The sequence below is a fragment of the Crocodylus porosus genome, unplaced genomic scaffold (assembly GCF_001723895.1).
Source record: "Crocodylus porosus isolate Cpor-Errol unplaced genomic scaffold, CroPor_comp1, whole genome shotgun sequence".
Taxonomy (NCBI): domain Eukaryota; kingdom Metazoa; phylum Chordata; order Crocodylia; family Crocodylidae; genus Crocodylus; species Crocodylus porosus.
This window is the reverse complement of record NW_017728944.1, coordinates 2049791-2070149: the sequence shown is the minus strand read 5'-3', so window position 1 is coordinate 2070149 and position 20359 is coordinate 2049791. Positions and strand designations below refer to the sequence as shown.

The window sequence follows — 20359 nt, the reverse complement described above, 5'->3', positions numbered from 1 at the left end:
GAAGATTTCTAAGCATTTGAGTAGTGAGATTCTGGATCACCTGTCCAATAAATTTAGTTGGTACAAAAACGTCCAACTTTTAAAACAGAGCATGGCCAATTTATGAAACAGATTATCTGATATGGAGCACCACAACAGCAAGGGACTAGAGCTGATGACCCAGGAGGTCCCTTCTAGTTCTGGGCTTGCAAGTACTTATTAGAAATTAGAGTAGAAAAATGAGTCAGATACCAGTCTAAGATGGCACAAAAATAATTCTGAACATCATATCTCAATGTTTTGTAGTTATCACATAGGAGATATGTAACAATTGAAGCCAGTGCTGTTTGGCTTTAGAAACCCCTGTTCAGATCACCATTACACCATCCAAGGAGGTGATCCTCCCCCTCTATGCAACACAGTCAGGCCGAAGTTGGAGTACTGCATCCAGTTCTGGGCGCCGCACTTCAGGAGGGATGTGTACAACATGGAGAAGGTCCAGAGGAGGGCCACTTGTGTGATCAGGGGGCAGCAGGGCAGGCTCTACGAGGAGAGGCTACGGGACCTGAACCTGTTCAGCCTCCACAAGAGAAGGCTGAGGGGGGATCTAGTGGCCTGTTACAAGCTAGTTAGAGGGGACCAGCAGGCACTGGGGAAGTCCCTGTTCCCCCGAGCACTCCCAGGAGTGACAAGAAAAAGTGGTTACAAGCTGGCAGAGGGTAGATTTAGGCTAGATATCAGGAGGCGCTACTTCACGATCAGGGCAGCTAGGATCTGGAACCAACTTTCAAGAGAAGTGGTGCTGGCTACTACTCTGGGGGTCTTTAAGAGGAGGCTGGATGAACACCTTGCTGGGGTCGTTTGACCCTAGTACTCTTTCCTGTCATGGCAGGAGGTCAGACTTGATCATCTGCTCAGGTCGCTTCTGACCCTACAAACTATGAAACTACATGTACTACTACCTCCATTTCTACATTTTACTAGCATTATAAGAATATCCTTACTGACTTCAGTAGGACTATTTGTACATAAATAGGTTGCATGACTAAGATGTATGTAGCTACAAATTTAATAAATTTCTTCAAATATCAAATAATAATATACATTTAATGTAAGTCTAGTTCTTACTACCATACTTTCTCTTCATTGCTTGGCTTTAAAAGAACTTGTTGTTAATCCTAAAGAACACAACAAAATTAAAAAATAAAACTCAGTCATATACCCAAATCATATATTCCATACCGAAAATTGTCATGCAGCCTTCAGCCAAAAGTATTCATTTTTTCCCTTTACTTAGAGTCTCTTCATATGATCTTTGGTTTACCAGAACTTGAAAGCTGCATATACAAAATATTTGTCAAACCATGCAATAAGATGGGTTGTTCTTGTGCTGGAGGTGGTTGCTGACACATGGATTTGTCATGTAGGCTTTGTCAATATGTAGGCTATTATATTATGAAGTCATTTACTGGTAAATAATTCTGAGTTAAACAAATGACAAAACTGTTTCTTATTTTACAAATGAAAGACTGTGTTTTGCATTCCTGCACTTATTTTCTCACGATGTGTGTGGTGGATGTTCTTTCAGAGTATAATGTTGTTACAGTGTAAAAAAAGATTATTTAACTTCACTTAGAAAAGTTCTTAATAGAGTTAATCCTTACTGGCTTTTCATAGACTGCTTGGTCATTTTAACTTTTTTGAACAACTTAGTTTTGTTCTAAAAACAGATAATGAGCACTGCCTTTTCTTTATTAAGATGAAAAAGTAAAAAAGAAGTCTAGTGCTGTCTCATGCTCACACATTTTACCTTGCAAGGCTGACCTCAGGGTTCCAAAGAAAACAGTGCTGATGCAAGTTTTTGAAAGAACGTGTTAACATATTTATGTGTGTAAATTATATCAGGGTAAGTTATTAAAGGATATTAATAACACAAAGGATATTAAACTCAAAAAAGAAAATAGTCTTTCATATCAAGTGTAAGTAACACTAATTTAAGCAAAGGCTTATAGTAAAAATCTAGTAAAAAATAAGCACAAACCTACCAATGCGAGGTAGTTCTGACCTACTGCTGTTAAATTCTTAACAGCAGTAGGTCAGAGGTACTGTTACCTGAGTGCTACTTAGCTACTGTTCCCTGAGTGACCCAAATTAAATAGCAATAAATGGCTTTTTAGAGCTACTATGACTATTACTACTTGTAAAGGACTTAAAAGATGGAAGGTGCTCTGAATATTATAACCACTATTTTTAATTGGAAAATTGTTTTAATAGATTGTGGGCCCACAAGATCATCCAGATCACAGGAGTGATCAAACCTCATCTTAAAATGAAGGGCTACAATAGTAAGTTCTATGAAATAACACACATTACACCTGTGTCTTATTTGTAAGGTAAAGACATATTCCTTGAAGACAGCAATACTCTTGAGTCAAGATGGGAGATTCATGCTACAGGCTGTAGTATCTGCAGACTACACCTTTTGATGAAGCTGAGGGTTTACCAAAGGCACATTATGGAACTCCTTGGAATACACATTGCCATTTCTTCTCTAAAAGAACAACTGCTTGAGTTATAATGTTATGCACGAAAATAAATTCTCAGCCCCACATCACCAAGAACTAAGAAAAAAATACAAATAACTGCATTTTAAACAGCCTGAACGATTTGCTACTTCCTGCAGTAGGAGCTCAAAGAGTTGAGTGAAATAAGACCCTATTCCCTGAACCTTTTAAAAATCATAACAACATTGTCACTTACTCAACACTTCACCTCCCCTCAAAATGCACCTCTTTTAAAGTTTCACTCTGAAAAGCACGGCCCACACACACACACACACACACCAATGTCCTCCCTTTGCGGAGAACTTGTGGGTAGTGCATTTTAATTGTACAGGTGACATTGCTTGCGTTTCTAAAATTAAGTAGTTTTAATCTTATGGAACGAATGCATTGGTAATTCATTCATAACATGATTAAATACATGCTACGTCTAATATGTAACATTTCCGTCTAAGAGGCTGAAATAGAGCGCACAGGATTTTAAGGGGGTTGCTGAGACTCTACGCTACTGCAACTGTTTTGCACCAAATCTTCAAACCACCACCCGGCGCCGCTCTAATCACACATACAATGAGTTCCTGTCCCTTTAAATGCCTGATGTCACAGTCTCCTATCCAGAACGGAAGCCCCAGTGGCTGGGAATCTCCCGCCTGCTGCACTTGACAATCCCAGAGCCCTGGACAAGCACGTGGAGCAGGGAGCTCAAGAGGACTTAGCTGCAGCAGCATGGAAGGTGAGAAGGGACTCCCCTTTCAAAAAAGGGAGTAGAGCTACTGTTCAGGGAATCCTGGTCCTTCTGTTTAGTTGTTTTAAATGCATTCTTAATTTATAAATCGCTACTGTCCTTTCAGTTTATTTAAATTTTCCATCTGTGCTGCTTTTTCTGCAGCCCGATTGCAAGCCAAAGAGGAGGAATCTAATCGCGTTTTGCAATTAAACAGGAAACGATTGAGCCTCTTTACGTTTAATTTCAGAAAAGTAAAAGTACGTTAAAGCAATGTTTACAATACATCTACTGCTGATATTCTAGATTTAACGAATTAAGGGCGTACTGGTTTCTTTGTGCTTATAAAAACACACCTAACTTTCAAAGCCAGTTAAAAACAAGTTTGCAGGTTAATTTGGGTTACAGCGTAGCCAGTGTTTAAAGAGAGGCAATATACATTGTTTCATATTGCTTTTAACAGTCTTGGCAGAACCCCATATGCTCTCGCTCACCTTACAGTTTTAGAGGGTTAGATTGTCAATACATTGTTTTAAAACGTCTTTTAAAAAGTCTGACAGTTGAACCTGCCCGTCCTTTGGAGGAGACACCAGTATTTTAGGATAAAGTCAGTTTTGGTTTTTAAAATGTCTACCCCTCTGCTCATGAAGGATTTTGAAATGTGTGTTTCAGTAATACCCCATCATTTAAATACAACCTGACTCACTTCAGATTGCCACAGTTGGTAGCTGTGAAAAATACTTTAAAAGAATTTGTCTCATCGCAGTTTGTGTATTTGCAAGCAGCAGTTTCAGTCTCTTCAGTTAATGAAGCTGGAGTATATTTTTGTGTGGAAAATGAGAGCTTTTTTGGGCTGACACAAATGTTGGTCTCTGATAAAGAAATGAGCATGCTTCCACCTCTATGAAGTAGAAAGCATATTTTCAAAATCACTTTTTTTGTCTTTAAGAACTCTTGTAATTAAAAAGACTCTTGCTAACGATAGTTCAATTTTTCATTCTGTCTGTGAGTCTGTGGCATATAGCAGCACCCTGTTCATTTGGCATATTTGAAATAACTAACATTTGCTTCATCTTGAAAAGCAATGTCTGTAAAATTCAATTATATTTTATTATCTCTGTATTCAATAACTGTAACATTTACTTTTATGGCCTGATTTTTACATTTATTGGTGGAAAAGCATGGTTCCATTGAAATCAATGTGAGCTTTGCCTTTGATATTAATGGTGTCATTCTTCCGTCTTTCCTGTTTTAGAAAAGAACAGGTAATCTGACTGAACTCGAAGAGGTTACTCACATAAGTAAAGTATATTTGCAGGACTGACAGTTTCAGATTGGGTCCAATGTTTATATTTATTAGGCCCAAATTCTATAGTCATTATTTGATCAAATCTCACAGTTGACTGGAAACTTGACTACAGACTTTGATCGTGTTGATTATCTATTTATCTGTGTTGCATTGGCGTGTATAGACTGAGTTACTAAATATATTCTATGTATTTATTGAGGTAATTTCTTAATCTAGAAAGTATAGGAGATATATTTTTCTATTTAAAATGAAAACCAAAATATCATCCCCTTTACATAAAATTTATGTTTTCTACCATGGTATGTCCAGTTTAACATAGTTTACAGTACATAAGATTAACAGAGTGTTAAAGAACCAGGTTATTTATAGGTCCATAGTATTTAATTTATTTTAGAAATCTGCAATCTTAAATGCCTCAATTAAAAAAGAGAATAATAAAAAAAGAATGCTTCAAAAACTGGAAAAAATGAATACAGTAGCAGCATCTCTCTGAGATTATATCAATGTCCTTAATAATGTATTTTTCATAATCTAAAAAGTTAAAAGGTCTTTTTTCTTTTTTAATAAAAGATTAAATAAGACCAAATGCTTTCTTTGGGAAGGTATTGAGATTTGAAATGCTGAATAAGGCCCGTCTACCTGAACACTACATAGTCTTTCTTATGTTATTAGTATTGCATATTTTTGAAGATGGACTCTATTGGGATTTGGGAGCTAATTTTGAAGATGGAATCTATTGGCAAAAGAGTTTCTATTCAGTTTATAACAAAGACCATGATTACATATGGAGTTCTCATTGGATTCAAGGGTCACACTATGAATTCTCAACTTTTTTAGACTCAAGACGCCTCTCTGAAAATTCCAGCTCTAAACTTTCACACATGTTTTGGCTACAGAAAAATAATAAAGCAGCTCTGTTGCAAAGAACTCAAAGAACAAAACCATGGATTCCTATTAGAAATCTCTGGGTTTATCTTTTGAATTGTGTAGGTGTTTGCCCATTTAACAGTGCTAAATATTGTGTGACACCCTTAAAAGAATCTCATAACTTTGCATGGTGCCAACGTACCCTGGTTGAGAATCACTGGGGTACTGTATGGGTGTGATTGCAGGATAGAGGCCTAGACTCTTTTTTTTACCTTAGCTTTTTCTTTTGCCTGATAAAGAGTGAGTAAATAATGTTAACTATATACAGCAATAGCAAAGTTTATTGGCTTCAGGAACTGAAAAGGTTTGCAACTTGGTGTGTTAAATTGTTATTACACCGGGAAATATAACTGGTAAAAAAGGAAATCCAACCCTTGACTGATGATGGCAGAGAGGAGGGGTCATAATAATGCCAGATACACACCTGCATTTCTGCTGTCCAGAAACATGGGATAATGTTTTATATACATATTATATTTGGAAAAAATGACAACCTATTGAGTAATTTATTCACATATTCAGTCAGTTCTACAAATTGGCCAAATAGTAAAATAAAAGATACATACAGGTATATTAAAAGGTCACATTATTAATTTAGTAAGTTATTTGAGTATTATTTGACAAATTTTATCATTGGCAAAAATGTCAAAATACTTAAGAGCTGGTCTCGCAACCAGCTGCACTTTACTTCTGCTTTGTAAATGAACGCTGTGTGCCATATGCAACATATACTATTCATAGCTAAATATTCTGTAAGCATCCTATCCAACAGATCACATCCCTTGAGGTTTAGAAGGCCCTGCTATGGGTATGTAAATGGGTTTTCTCTTTGTGATGAGCACTGGGTAGAGATATTGTCTTATTCTTGGCATAGATAAAAGGTTCCCATACTCTTTCCTCCTAGCACACTGCATGGCACAGAGAAGGATTTGACTCAAATGTTTTACTGAAAAAAGCAGTCCAAGAAAATACTTAGAGAATATTGGAGCCTTAAGTCTATAAGGAAGACTAATGCTATATGGAAACAAAGTGCAGATTGAAGGATATAGAGGCCTGAAAAGTTTATGAAGAGTATGGTATTAGTGAGTGGGGAAAAACATAATTACACACTGTCATTATTATTATTTATGGTATTTATAATACTTCATTGCTTCAAGGCCCAGTGACAACTAGAATCCTGTTGTGCTGAACATTGTATATGTTTAGAGGAAGTCCCGCCATTAAAGAGCTTGGATTGTAAGGGCTGGTTTATACACACTTTGAACTACAATGTCTCTAGTGGTTTAGGAAACATTATAGTTTATATATTACAGCTCCCTAGGGTGGACAAAGGTATACTATAAAGAGATGCTTAGAGTGATATAGTTTACTGAACACCACATAAAGGTGCATATAATGGTAGTAACTAACACCTTTATGTGGAATTACTGTGCCTACGCTGGGAAGATGTACTATTTTAAATATATTGATTTCTAAGCCTATTTAGTTTTAGAAAATGTGTGTAGATATAGATCAGCCTTAATTTAAAAAAGCGTTAGGGCAATTATAACTTTGCTTTTTGAGCTGTTGGACACAGAGAACATAGAATAGCCATACTTACAACATGCCATGATTTAAACGCTGTATATTGAGCTCTAGGGGTTTGGCCAGTGCAGAAGCTTTACACCATTTTTTGTCCCGCTTTCTTGGCCTCCTGTACAAAAAGTCCTTTTCACCATCCTTAAGTCTTCTTGATACTAAGTCAAGTTTGTCCTGTCCAAAACCTAGTGTTCATCAAGCTATCACATAAAAGGCATGCCAGATTTTATAACCAATAGCACACAAGAGAGTCATGTGGCTAGCATCACATCCACCCACCTTTGAGAATTCAGTCTGAACAACCAGGTACCTGTTTACAGCTGGGTCAACTATGGGTAGCCTTTAGAATGACTGGAGCAAATTCACTCTTTTGGATTACAGTGGACGTATTAACTGCTCGGCCTCCTGTTGCTGGAAGAATGAAATAAAAATATAATGTAATGGGAAATAAACTGTGGTACATAAGTTATTTGTTCAGTTAAAAAGTTTTGAGTCATTTAAATATCAATATACAACAAATTAATTTACATAGTTATTATCAATTGGCAGTTTCCAATAAGTATTGCAGTTCATGTTGGTCAATACAGTATTCTGAGCCTATATATTTAGACATAAAAGGGTAAGAGAGTAATTGAATGCCTTAAAAATCAAGGATGCCTTAGTTAAGTTACATTTTTATTAAATGTAAGTCGTTTTGTATCTAGCTTTTTGGCTTTGCTTGGGATGTGACTTAATATAATATATTTACTTCTAATATAAAATAAATAATGAAAAACATATACGTTGAATAAACCAAAGTACTCCTACCTTTTCTACCTACATTTTTATTTTTGCCGAACTTTTTAACACCTTTCCTATAGGTGTTAGGGTGTCTTTAAAATAAAAATTTAAGTTTCAAAAAAACAAATTCTTGCTGTGGTTAGAATTCGTAATTTGTTTTTATTTCCACCGTTGATGGTTTCAGGTAAAATAGGTTTCTCTGAAAGAGTTTATGAGATGAAAATGGAAATTCACCTGTCTTAATTTATTGTTTACAATGAAATTTTGCTAGCGACTATTTACTTAATTGGAAAATTAGCCACATATAGAGTAATTAGGTATACTCATTGCTAAGTGAGACTATTTGGAGAATTTGCATTATTTCCAACTTCTGAAAATGGTAAAGAAAATCACAGAAAGACCTACAGGTCAGTGGAATTTCTCCCATAAAGAATCATAAATTCACATGATGTTTATGAAGGCTGGATTTTTCATTTGGATTTGATAGAGTTTAATGATATATACAAATAATGCTGCCCAATGATTCCTTTTTGACAACATTCCAAGAGAAATTTAGGATCACAAGTTACTCCAAAAAAGTTATTGGAAAAATATGTTACATAGTTTGCATTAAGAGCAGCCTGTTTTAGATAATGTATTGATTACCTTTGTCTGCTGATACATTCACCCACTTTTGGTCAAAATTGTGTATTTTTTTTTTTTTTTTAAGGGTCTGTAATAAAAAATGCAGAAGACATGCAAAGCAGATAATCTGTACTGTTCATACTTGTGAAAATGAGAATTAAAGATGATTGTTTTGCAGTGTAGAAAACATGACATTTCATATTTCTGTGACCTACATTGTAAATCTGGGGGATTTTTTTCAGTATTAATAAAAAGTTTTATTAAATATTTATATTGCTATCGTACTAATGGTCTCAAATAGTTTGGGCTTCAGTGTGGTAGGTGCTCTACAAACATATAATAATTAACAACTTGCCTCATTCCTTTTGAGGCCCATCAAGAACTAAGAATACCATTTCATTTTATTTAAGCCAATGTGTTATTAATCTCTGCAACTATGAAAGAATTAGAATCAAATTAAAGCCAGGGAGTAGAAACTCAGGGCAATATGTTTGGAGAAGGCTATTTTGTAAAAATTCTGTGCATGAACAAGCAATTTGCATAAAGTTTCCCTTTATGTTATTCTCTTATTGGCAACTATTTAAGTTTTGTGAAAGTAAACTATTTAGCCTGTTTAAATAACTGATGATCAGCATAGCAAGTGGTTATTTGCCTTCAGTACCTACCACTTCCCATGAACTTTTCCCTAATGGTTGTTCTTTGGAAGATGTCTTCCTTGAAAGTCTTTGATGTCAACAGGACATCATGTGTAAGTACTTAAGATGGCAGAAAACCAATGCAAATACTGTCTCATACAATTAAATGAAGTGCTTTATTTTTCATGATATCTTTATTGAACTAACTGTATAGTTAGGAGAGATGGTGGACAAGCTTTTGGACAAGGTGCCCTTCTTCAGGGACACTCTTTTCTCAGGGACCTGAAGAAGGGCACTTTGTGCCTGAAACCTTATCTAACGTCTCTGTAAGCCAGTGGTTTTCAACCTTTTTTTTTAATTTGCAGACCCCTAAAGAGTTTTGAATAGAAGTGTGGACCCCTTTGGAAATTTCAAAGGGCAGTGAGGACCCCTTTGGATTCTAATTGTGGGAATTCACATACTTTCTATTGATGATAGTAAACTTGCATGGACCCCTTAGATATAGTCTGTGGACCCCCAGGGGTCCACAGATCACAGATTGAAAACCTGGTTCAATAAAAGGGTTTCACTAAAATCTTTTCATCTCACATAGTTCCTTGCCTGTCACTGCTCCAACTCTCATACAGTGAAGTAACTTCAGGACAACTTTTATGTTTAGTTCTAAAGTATAAGATTTTAACTCAGACATTTTAGAATAAAACATTATTTTCTAAAAAAAAAATTAATTCAAATCCTCTTCCAGTAAAGAAGGTGCTTTTCTTTTCATTCAGGCCCATTTCAGATAATTTTTCTCAGGTAGAAAAGTTCTTAAGGGCATGCTTAAGTTCTTTCCTAGATTGCAGCCTCAGACATTTGGAAGACCTTTTTCTGCAGTGCGCAGCATTTTTTTCAGAGTACTGTCGCACTACATATACACATGATCAGGCTTTTAGAATATTAGATTACAGAGATGTGACTGTTCATAGGAGATAAAAGAAGGGACCTTATTGAGATGGAGATTACTTTTTGTGTTTAAGAATTTTATTATGACATCTTTGTTTTCATGGCTGTGTCCACTTTAGTACTTACATAGGGAATTCAAGAAACCTTAAGAAGGGTGAAAAAAGAGGGGAAGAATAGTTATGGTCAGGATTAAGGATCAGTATTCCTTGGGCTGTTTGACTTTAAGACTGACTTTCTATATGGCCTTGGACAGACCACTTAACTTTTTTCTATATCTAAATTTCTCCTACCTGTAAACTGTGCATAATGACAATTAGCCACTTTACAAGGAGTTGAAAGATTTAATGTTTGTAAAGCATTTTAGAATCTTTTGTTAACACAGGTTATGGAAGTGCCATCTTTCTGAGAGAAGAGGAAAATTCTGTTTTTTAATTCTAGGATTAAATTCTCATAAGCAGACCATGTGGCTTAACTGCTATAGAAGTTAGTGGCATAATTCCCATTAACTTAAATGAGAGAAGAGATTGGCTGACACTAGGGATATCTACACATGCATCAATGGGCCATAGTTACTGCACATGAAGTTTAGCACTTGTTCTAACTGAATGAGCAGTAACTGGTGCTAGTATGCAGTAGCACCAGTGCACACCTTTTTAGTGATGCTAATGCGTAGTAGACAAATTCTACTGCACATTAGTCCAATAGCACGGCTTTTGCTGTGATGGTCTAATGCACAGTACAATTAGTCTATTGCATATTTAGTGCCTCATATAGATGTGCCCACTGGCTGCTTTTGTTAATCTTCCTCCATTTTTTTGCTAATTACTGCCAGTTAGTTGATTTAAAGAAACTAAAAACATACAAGATTACTTATACCAATATCTGAGCAATGAGAGGTTAACGTGCATTTAGGAGAGAAAAAAGTCCAAAGTTTTTAATGTCTTTAAGAGGCAAGTTTTGTGTGCCTCTTTGCCTTTAAGAGGCTTTTTTTCTTTTATCTTGTTGGCTATATCAGCCAGGGACATAATCACATAGATTTTTTAGGATAACCTCATGTAGTCGCTAGGCACTTTTTTTTTCTTTTAGTTACCCAAGTTTTATATCCTGGTGTTGCAGAGACCACAAAAATGTTCCATAAATGACATTAGTAAAGATAGATAATTAGGGGGTAAATGTCAGTAGTGGTTAACACCTCACTGCCACTATACGTGTATTTTTGTTATGTAACTGTTAGGAATAAGTTTTATGAGCTCTAGAGCTGTTGTTTTATTATGTATGAAGACAACATAAAATGTTCTGATATGCAAAGTAGAAGATAAAGACCTAAAAGAAAAGACCAATATAATATCAATAAAATATTGTGGGTTGTCATGACAGCACAGGCATTGACAACTATTATATTATATTATATTGATTGAAAATCCTAGCCTGGATAGATTAATGTAAAGTCAATGCCTAAGGTTAGGCTCCACATTTAGGCAGATAATTGGGGCGTGCAAGTAGCACCCATTGACTTCAATGTGTGTTCAGTGGTTTTGGAAATCTGGCCACATGTATAGGTTCTTAAATATGAAGCTGAATTTTGTTTTTATTTTTTACTCATCTCTCTTTCAGAATTCAGATATAAGGATTAGTTTGTTCCACCTTGGGCATCTTGGTGGAACATGCCCAGGGTGTAAACATGAGATGTTTACTGAAGAGCAGAATAAGTGGCTGCTTCCCTATTAGGCTGGAGCAAATTAAATAACTCTGAAGTGGGATAGTACTTGTATTTACAGCCAGGTTTACAAGTACTATCCTGCTGTGGAGTTTTTAACTCTGCAGCGGCACATGTGTAGGTGCTGCTTGGCTGGCTGGGGCATGAGGGTGCTTCAGTGCAGGGGGTGCCTGCTGGCTAGCCCTGCACTAAAGCATGCTCATGCCCCAGCCAGCTCCTCCGGAGCACATTGAGCTGGGCAGAACAGTCCCAGGTTGGCAGGCTGGGCCCTCTGGGCCCTCTGTCAGCTGAGGCTGCTCCAACCCAGCTCGGTGTGCTGCACTCCCAGGCGCACATTCATATGGTGTGCCTGGGAGCAATAAACTCTGGAGGAATAAGCTCCAGAGTTTATTCATGTGCATCAATTCCCCTCTGAGTGCATCTACATATTCAATTAATACAAAGCAATAAACTCCAGAACAGCCTGAGCTGATGTAAGCTACTCCTCGGTGCAGCATTTGCATGTATACCTGGGACAGCAGCAATTTGATCCAGGGCAGACCAGACCTGGGATGTCAGGGGGACCAGGAGGTCAGCGCAGGTTCTGGCTGGTGGTACTGGGTGGCAGAGGGGCTGGTTGGGACATGAGAGTGATGAAAGTGTGGAGCCATGTGGGTAGGCAGGGATGCAGGAGTTTGGTTCCTGGCTGACTGGACACAATCTATGCCTGTGGTCAGCATCCACATGTGCATTTGATCACAGTTAGTTACCCCACCATAAGGTAGTACTGTCCCTAACAGTACTATCTTATGACAGTGTTAATCAGTTTACTGCAGCCTAATAGCATCAGGCATGTATATGGTGACACTTAACTCTGCAACTAATTAGTCTACTCTGCAGTTAAGTATACATGTAGATGCAGTCCCTTAAAACCCAAATGATGCAGCAAAATCAATATTGGATTTTTCCTTGTTATTAAAGGAATTCACAAGTATTTAGCACTCTGACTTGTAGAAAACCCTACCTCACATAACTACTTTCATTAAGCTGAGTTCACAAAGCACAAGATGTTTTCAGTTAAAACTTTGGCTAATTGACTCTTGAATACTCAGACTACAGAAAGAGGAATGCAGCTGATTTGGACAGGTAACAATGGTCAAGCTACAGAAAAGGAATTTGTATAATTTTAGAAATTCCACTTGATAAAAATAATTTTGGTGACTCTTTTGGAGTTTTGATCTGTTAGTTTTGCTGTTCAGCTTATTGCCAATGTGTTATAAAATTACAATTTTTATAAAATGTGGATGATTTAAAAAAATGTAAAAAACTGACACTGCTTTTTTATGTCTTTTTCAGATACACAGTCAGGTATGGACCTAAGTAATTCTCAGGAACAGCAAATGGCTACAGGTACTCTATTCCTCCCTTACATATATTAATCTGAAACCGATATTCACTGGCCTTCTTGCCATAATTATGAACAGTGAATAGCTAACAGTGTTGATGTTTAAGAGTTTGATTTTTTTTTTTCAAAGGCATCTAATTGCCTTAGATGCACAAGTTCCACTGACTTCAATGAGGCTACTCACATTGTTCAATGTAAGCATGTGCTTAACTTCTTTTCTGCATTTGGACAAGAATGCTCTGCATCTTGGAAAAGGGCATCCCAGATGGACCTGCTGCATTTTGTAATGATTTTTTTTATGCTCTCTTCAAAGTTCTTGCTTGTTTACTTTCTAATTCATAAAATTCAGTAATTCACTATGGGACTCCCAGTCAATAGGGTGCATTATGAAGGCCTTGCCATATTTCTATATAATTACAATATATCAAGTACACATTCATACCTCTTTCATCCTGACTCAAAAAAAGCACCAGAATAATTCATAAGATCATAGAAAAGTAGGGCTGGAAGGAACCTTCAGAGGTCATTTAGTCCAAACCCCTGCTGGAGGCAGGGGATCATCCTTATCTAAACCATCCTATAATCCATTGTTTAATCTATTAGTAAAACTACACAGCCAACCCTGACACAAGGCATAACACCCTAACCTGTCCCAGGTGAGGCAGGGGGAGAACAGTGTCCAATGTCCGCTGCTATAAGGGCTGTTTAAAATATACTTGAGAGATCCAAGAAAGAGAGCCATTTCCTTCACTACAGTGAAAGGCAACCCCCACACTTCCCCAACAGTTTCTACCAACCTAAGCATGGGGTAAAATTCCTTCCTAATCCCAAATATGGCAATCAGTCTAACCTTGAGCATAGGGGCAGCACTCCCTAGCCAGGAACTTCCGGATTTAAGTCTCAGCAGGAGCAATCTGAACAAAAGAATTATAGGTGTATACTTATGGGTGTATATTTATGGAATAGGTGTTTGGTTGTCATCTTAGCAAAGTGTTATTTTTTTGAGGGACTTATTCCCCAATCTGTCATTGCCTCAGTGTGTGACTAAAAGCAAATCATTTCAGCTATGTTGCAATGCCACCCATCACTAATAAGGGTACTAATATTAAACATTTTGATAATTGTTTAAAGTTTGCAAAGTGTATTGAGATAATCGCATGAAAAATGCTCTTAAAGAATCAGTCATTAATTGCTGTTATTTAACATTTCCTTTCTTCAGAAGGACAGGAAGTATTGACAGACTGTAATTCAAACAAATCCCGGGATGTGGAAAATATGAATAAAGGGGAAGACATGAAGGAGCATAGTCAACCTAATGAAGAAGCAGGAGGTAAATTGAGGCCCATATAATGAAAACTGAAAGTTCAAGATTTCCTTCTTGTATTTAGTTATTTGAAGCTTCCATATAGATCAGAGGCCCATTTTGCCTGTATCCTGTATAAAACTTGAAATATGAGTTTTGATGTTTCAACACTTTACCAGATATTCTTCAGGTGATATGCAAAACAGAAAAACTGCTGAAATTTTCCATTAAACAATTCCATGCACAGATTGTACACAGTGCACTTACATACATTCATGCAATGTATACAATAAGGTTCATACATCAGATAAATACTATTTGCATTTAATAAATGGTGTTATATAGATTTAATTTATTATTTAGCAGTGGCAGCACAGGCTGGTAGTTGGTGGCGGCAGCCACTGTGTGGAAGCTTCTCCCTCACCCTCCCCCAGCTCCTGGGAGGTGGTGGTACGTGGCACTTCGTCCCCACCGCCCCCCTGTCATTCTTGATGGGTAATTTGCTAGTAATTTATAAAAGTCAGTAATTCACTATGGGACTTGCAGTCATTAGGGTGCATTAAGTAATTACAGTGCCGTAAGTTTTTAGTACCTGTTTTAACAGGTACTAACTTCATGCACTGTAATCGGTGCTACTGTACAGTAGCACAGGTGCTTTCACCATGATATGCTAATGTACAGTAGGGTTAGTCTAATGCACTTCTAGCATCTTGTGTAGACATGCCCATAATATGCTATTTGCACAATCAAAACCTATTATACACACGCAGTAAATAGTAGATACAGATAAGACAGGAAGTTTTATGTTGTTGCATGTCATAGAGGGCACATCTACCCAAGATGCTAGAAGCACAATAGATTAATTCTACTGTGCATTAATATGTCATGGCAAAAGTCGTGCTAATGCGCAGTAGAATTGGCATCATGTAAAAGAAGTGTGCCTGTGCTACTGTGCAGTAGTGCCAGTTACAGTGCATTAAGTTAGTACCTCATATTACAAGTACTAAACTTAATTAGTTCTAAGTTTGGCACTTTAATGCATGTGTAGACATGCCCAAAGTTTCAGATAATGAAATGTATGATTGACTTACCTGACTTTATTTTGGTAACACAGTGTGGAATCATTCACACAAAGATGAGATTTTATTATTGAAAATCATGCTCTGGAATGTTTTTGGAAAAAAGTAGTTTGTATATAAAAGATCAGATGTGCTAAGAGGGCACTATATATTAATATTACTAAGCTAAATGTATCAGCTTAGATTAGTACAATGAAGTTCACTAAAGAAAGAATAGATTATTCCAAACTCTAAGGGAAAGGCATCCTTTCCAAATATCAAAATTATTGTGCACAGTGGGCACATCTACATGAGCAGCTTAGTGTGCATAATGGTGGTAGCCTAATAACACTGCACAGTAGTGTGCTGGGCAAAAACCGTGCTAATACGCTACTGCGCAGTGGGGGTGTGCGAAGCAAGCCCTACTTGATTCAGATTCGGCCTGAATTGGGAACAGTGATTCAATTTTGTTGATTCGGATCGCTGTCCCTAATTTGATTTGGCCGAATCCAAATTTGAAGATTCAAGGCTGATTCAGACATAGACACAGCTTTAAAAATTTTTCTACATACCTTGAGGTAGCAGGCGTGGCTTGTGAACGCTGCAATATTGGGGCCCATGGAGTGTCCCAAACGAGTGCTGGGGGGCCCTCCACATGCTCACCAGCAAACCTGGAAGTGGACCCTAAGTATTTCTGGTCCACATCTGGTATTGCTGGGGACCACATGGCGGGGGGGGACCCTGTGCCTCCAGCTCAGCGATCCACCATAGGTACCCCAGGTGCCCCCCCAGACCCAGGAGGCACCAGTCACTGAGCTGCGGGTATACAGGGGGGGCCTCCCTGCACGGTCCCCGGCAGACCCAGAAGTGGACTGGAAGTGCTTCTGGTCCACTTCTGGGTCTGCTGCTGAGCACACTTGGGAGCCCCCCATGCTTCTGTGAGACATTCCATGCACCCCAGCATCGCAGCACTCATGATCCCCTGCTACCTAGAGGTATGTAGAAAAAACATTTAAAGCTGTCTCTGTCTGAATCTCTGAATCGTTCTGAATCTCTCCCAATCGATTCAGAGGGTTCCAATTTGATTCGGAGAGATTAAAGGTTCCTCTGATTTGATTCAAATCCGGCTGAATTTCCACCAAATTGAATCAGGGACCAAAGCTTTGCACAGCCTTGCTGCACAGTAGTATTAGGCTACTGTGCAGTAAGTGTCACTAAAAAGCCATGCACTGGCATTACTGTACAGTAACTGTAGTTACTGTGCATTTAGTTTAGTACTTCATTAAGCAAGTAATAAATGAAATGCATAGTAACTACTGCACATTAATGAACGTGTAGACACACCTACTTATCCTTGCCCTATAGTTGCTGGGTATAGAACAAGTGGATCAATTCTAGGTTTTTAATCTCAATAAATATAAACAGTGTTTTCTATGCACCTTTTGGGGATGGTACAAATATGAGCAGAAATGCACAGGGATTCTGCATAAATATGTGTATTGCTATTTTCAAATTGTTGCAGCCTCTTCACTGTAGTATCTGTGCACTAATAAGCTAAACAAGATAAAAGAAGCGGCCTTTAGGTAACCTGTCAGGGTGTAGCCCAAGGATTTGCAAATATGCATGTGTGAGAGAAGGCGAGCCCTTGAAATACATCCCTTTATTTAAAACTTCATAAACTGAAATCACAGCATTAATAAACATTCCAGTTACTCTAAGTTGAGCAAGTCATTTATGTGAGATCTTGACCACAGACGGTGAAAAATGCTGCTTGGCAGAGGATGTGGTAATATATACTGAGGAAAAGGCTTTTTTTGGGTTTTTTTGTTTTTTGTTTTTTACTGGTTTCACATTGCCTTTCAAATATAGCATGTCCATGGAATGGTACTAGTATCAAGATATTCCTGTGGCTTTGGTTGATAGTTTTTGAGCAAAGAATTGCATAATTCATACCAATTTTAAATATTGCCTCTGAATTGGTCAGCCACATGAATAAAGTTAGGCATTATTTGTATTTTATATAATATGAAAGTAACAAATTAGATTAAAATGAGACATTTTAACTTTTACGGCATTAAAAAAATATAAATTTAGAGCTAATTCCTATTTCAATTTCACCCACATAAGTAGCACGTAAGTAGCCATCTAATGGCAATTTTATCTCTTACACGTTGCATTTCACATAGCTACACTTGCCTTACATCTCCTTTCTTAACATGTTCAGTAAGATATACTATGGCTGCATGCATGCATTGGCACATGTTTAACAGTGCATTAATCACAAAACATTAGTTGCAGAAAAACTACGACTACTGGGAGGGAGAGCTGTTCTACTCTTAGCCCACTAGCCTAGCAGTAATGGCACTTGTCCATGGTGTAGGGGACGCAGACTCTAGATCCCTTTCAATCAGAGGGGTTTTAAATTTAAATTTCTCACTTCCCAGAACTAGCCCATGGGGTAGGTACTTTCTAGAACAATCAAGTTCTGTTTTTGAAGTTGGCCTACTGAGAAGCTGGAGGGGAAGATATATGGGTTCAGGAGGAAAAGAACAAGCCAGAGGAATGATGGCTCAGTGAAGAGAAGAGCCAACTAGAGGGAGGTTGGCAATTGCCCTGTTGGGGTGGAGTTCTGTTTCTATCTCTGGCCCTTGCCTCTGATAGGTCAGAAATTATCCTAATGTTTTATCTATTTTAATGAATATTAAATGCAAGGTGCAATGGGCTAGCTTCAGTAGGAAAACTGAATAATGCTCTGGACATTGTTTAGCCTATACTGTGATGGTTAGAGATTTTTGCTAGGAAGCATGTTACAAGTTCAACCCCTCTAATTAAAACATGGAAGGGTTTCTCCTCCCTGCACCTTTCCAGTATTTATACCCAGTACACATTCCCAAAATTCAAACTGATTAAGATACCATAAATTACTATTGTGAGGCAATGGAAGTGCTGCTTAGGCTTGTGAAGGTGAAATAGGATTTAACCTTCAGTGCTTAACTAGTGAAAGGGTTCAGACTAACTGCCTTAAAGACAGAAGTCCTCCATTTATCCAGGTACAGTACAGAAACTGCAAATATAAGCTGATTATATACCATGTGCTGCTAACATGGCTTAGTTTTCTGTCAAAAAAATGGACTGCTTAGGACCGAGAGTCACATTTTCAAATGCATTTATACATATATAAACAGATGCCTAGTAGGATTTTTTTTAAAGTGACCAAGTTAGTAGGCACCTAATTCCTTTTTAAAATCAGCAGGACTTGAGCAACTGCACTACTTCAGTGCTTTTGAATATCTGGCCTGGAACCTACACCTGTGCCCTTTGCTTAGTATCATGGCAGCAGTTAGGACTATCAACTACTTGACTCTCCCCTTCCCTCCTGTTCTTTCCCAATCTTTATAGGTACTTTGCCCTTCTGAAATGTTATGAAAAGGAAAACCTGTATTTAAATGAGATGTATTTTATGCAATTGTAAGACAATATTTATCATGACATTTGCTGTTGTATACATTACCTTTTTATATTTTAGTAGAATTTCTGAGTCTTTTTGTATGTGATAAAATTATCTTGAAAAACATGGTTTTGATAATTTTACACACCAAAATATTGTTATTAATATTAGTACAATATTTGGTCACTCTTCGGTAAGCTCCATCCCTATTGGAATTATCATTCATCGTAGGGGTCCCAAACTCTGGCTCATGGGCCAGATCTCACTCCTGGTGAGATCATCTGGCCCACGAGGCTTCCAACAGATTTGTAGGGATCCGTGTGGGCCATGCTCCTGTGTGCATAGGGCCTGATCCCAGTACACGGGGGTTGGGTGGGCACAGCATGGGGCCCCAGAGCTCAGTCCCAGCACACGGAAGCAGAGCAGGGTTCCCAAAGCAAGTCCCTGCTGCGTAGAGATGGCATGGGACCCTAGAGTCATGGGGCCATTCTGGCCTACAGACCGGCCCAGTGCTATTTATCGGACCCATGTAACCAAAACTGTGAGTACCACTGATTCATTCTAAATTGATCCAGAATGATGGGGCTTAGCCTTTTGGCCCCATAGACCCAGATAAGCCATGTGGGGATGGTTTACGAGCCAGATTGGACCCTGTGTACCAGGATTGTTCCCATATGCCAGATCGAGTCTGGCATGCCCTTGGCTGGCTCATGAGTGCTTGAATCAGGCCCCATGCCACCTCAGCCCAGCCCCGGCCCTGGGGCCCTGCATCTCCATACCACAATCGGGGCCCAGGGCCCCATGCCACCTCTGTCTAGCTTTCTGTATCAGGATTGGGCCCAATCTAGCATACAGGGTCAGTCCATGGGGCTTCCAGTCTGTGAGGCTTCCCATGGACTGGATGATAGGGCACCAGAGGCCCAAGCTGGCCCATAGATCAGGTGTCAAGCACCCCTGATCCAGAATATAAATCCACAACAACACTGCAATAATCCCTCCTCTTTGATCATCTTCAATATACGAGATACATAGGACAAACTTTACCCAAAAAGCTGCATCAAAATATACATTGTCTTATATTACAAGAATGTTATGTCTACTTCACAGTTCTACCTACAGTCCTGAACCATCAATCTGATAGGAGATGCACAGAATATTTCTATTTGTATAGTGCATTGGCTGTAGATTCTACTTACAGCTTCAGGTGACATGTTTTTGTCTCACTAAGCATAGATTGATACAAGTCAAATTGACTTCATAGAATCAATGAGTCGAAAGGGACCTAGACAGATCATCTAGTCCGACCCCCTGCCATGGGCAGGAAGGAGCACTGGGGGTAGGAGGGGTCATAAGACCCCAGCCAGGTGCCTATCCAGTCTCCTCTTGAAGA

General features: G+C 38.2%; 1 protein-coding gene across 2 annotated transcripts in view; it reads left to right on the top strand.

The window, feature by feature from the left end:
• The first annotated feature begins 2912 nt into the window (after window positions 1–2912).
• The window catches only part of IKZF3 (IKAROS family zinc finger 3), a 65528-nt gene continuing 48081 nt past the window's right edge, over window positions 2913–20359 (top strand). For both annotated transcript variants that reach the window (XM_019550317.1, XM_019550316.1), the window contains exons 1-3: window positions 2913–3273; window positions 13112–13165; window positions 14380–14490. In XM_019550317.1, the coding sequence (XP_019405862.1) occupies window positions 3267–3273; window positions 13112–13165; window positions 14380–14490 (172 nt within the window). In that variant the 5' untranslated portion in view covers window positions 2913–3266. The remainder of the gene's footprint in view (window positions 3274–13111; window positions 13166–14379; window positions 14491–20359) is intronic.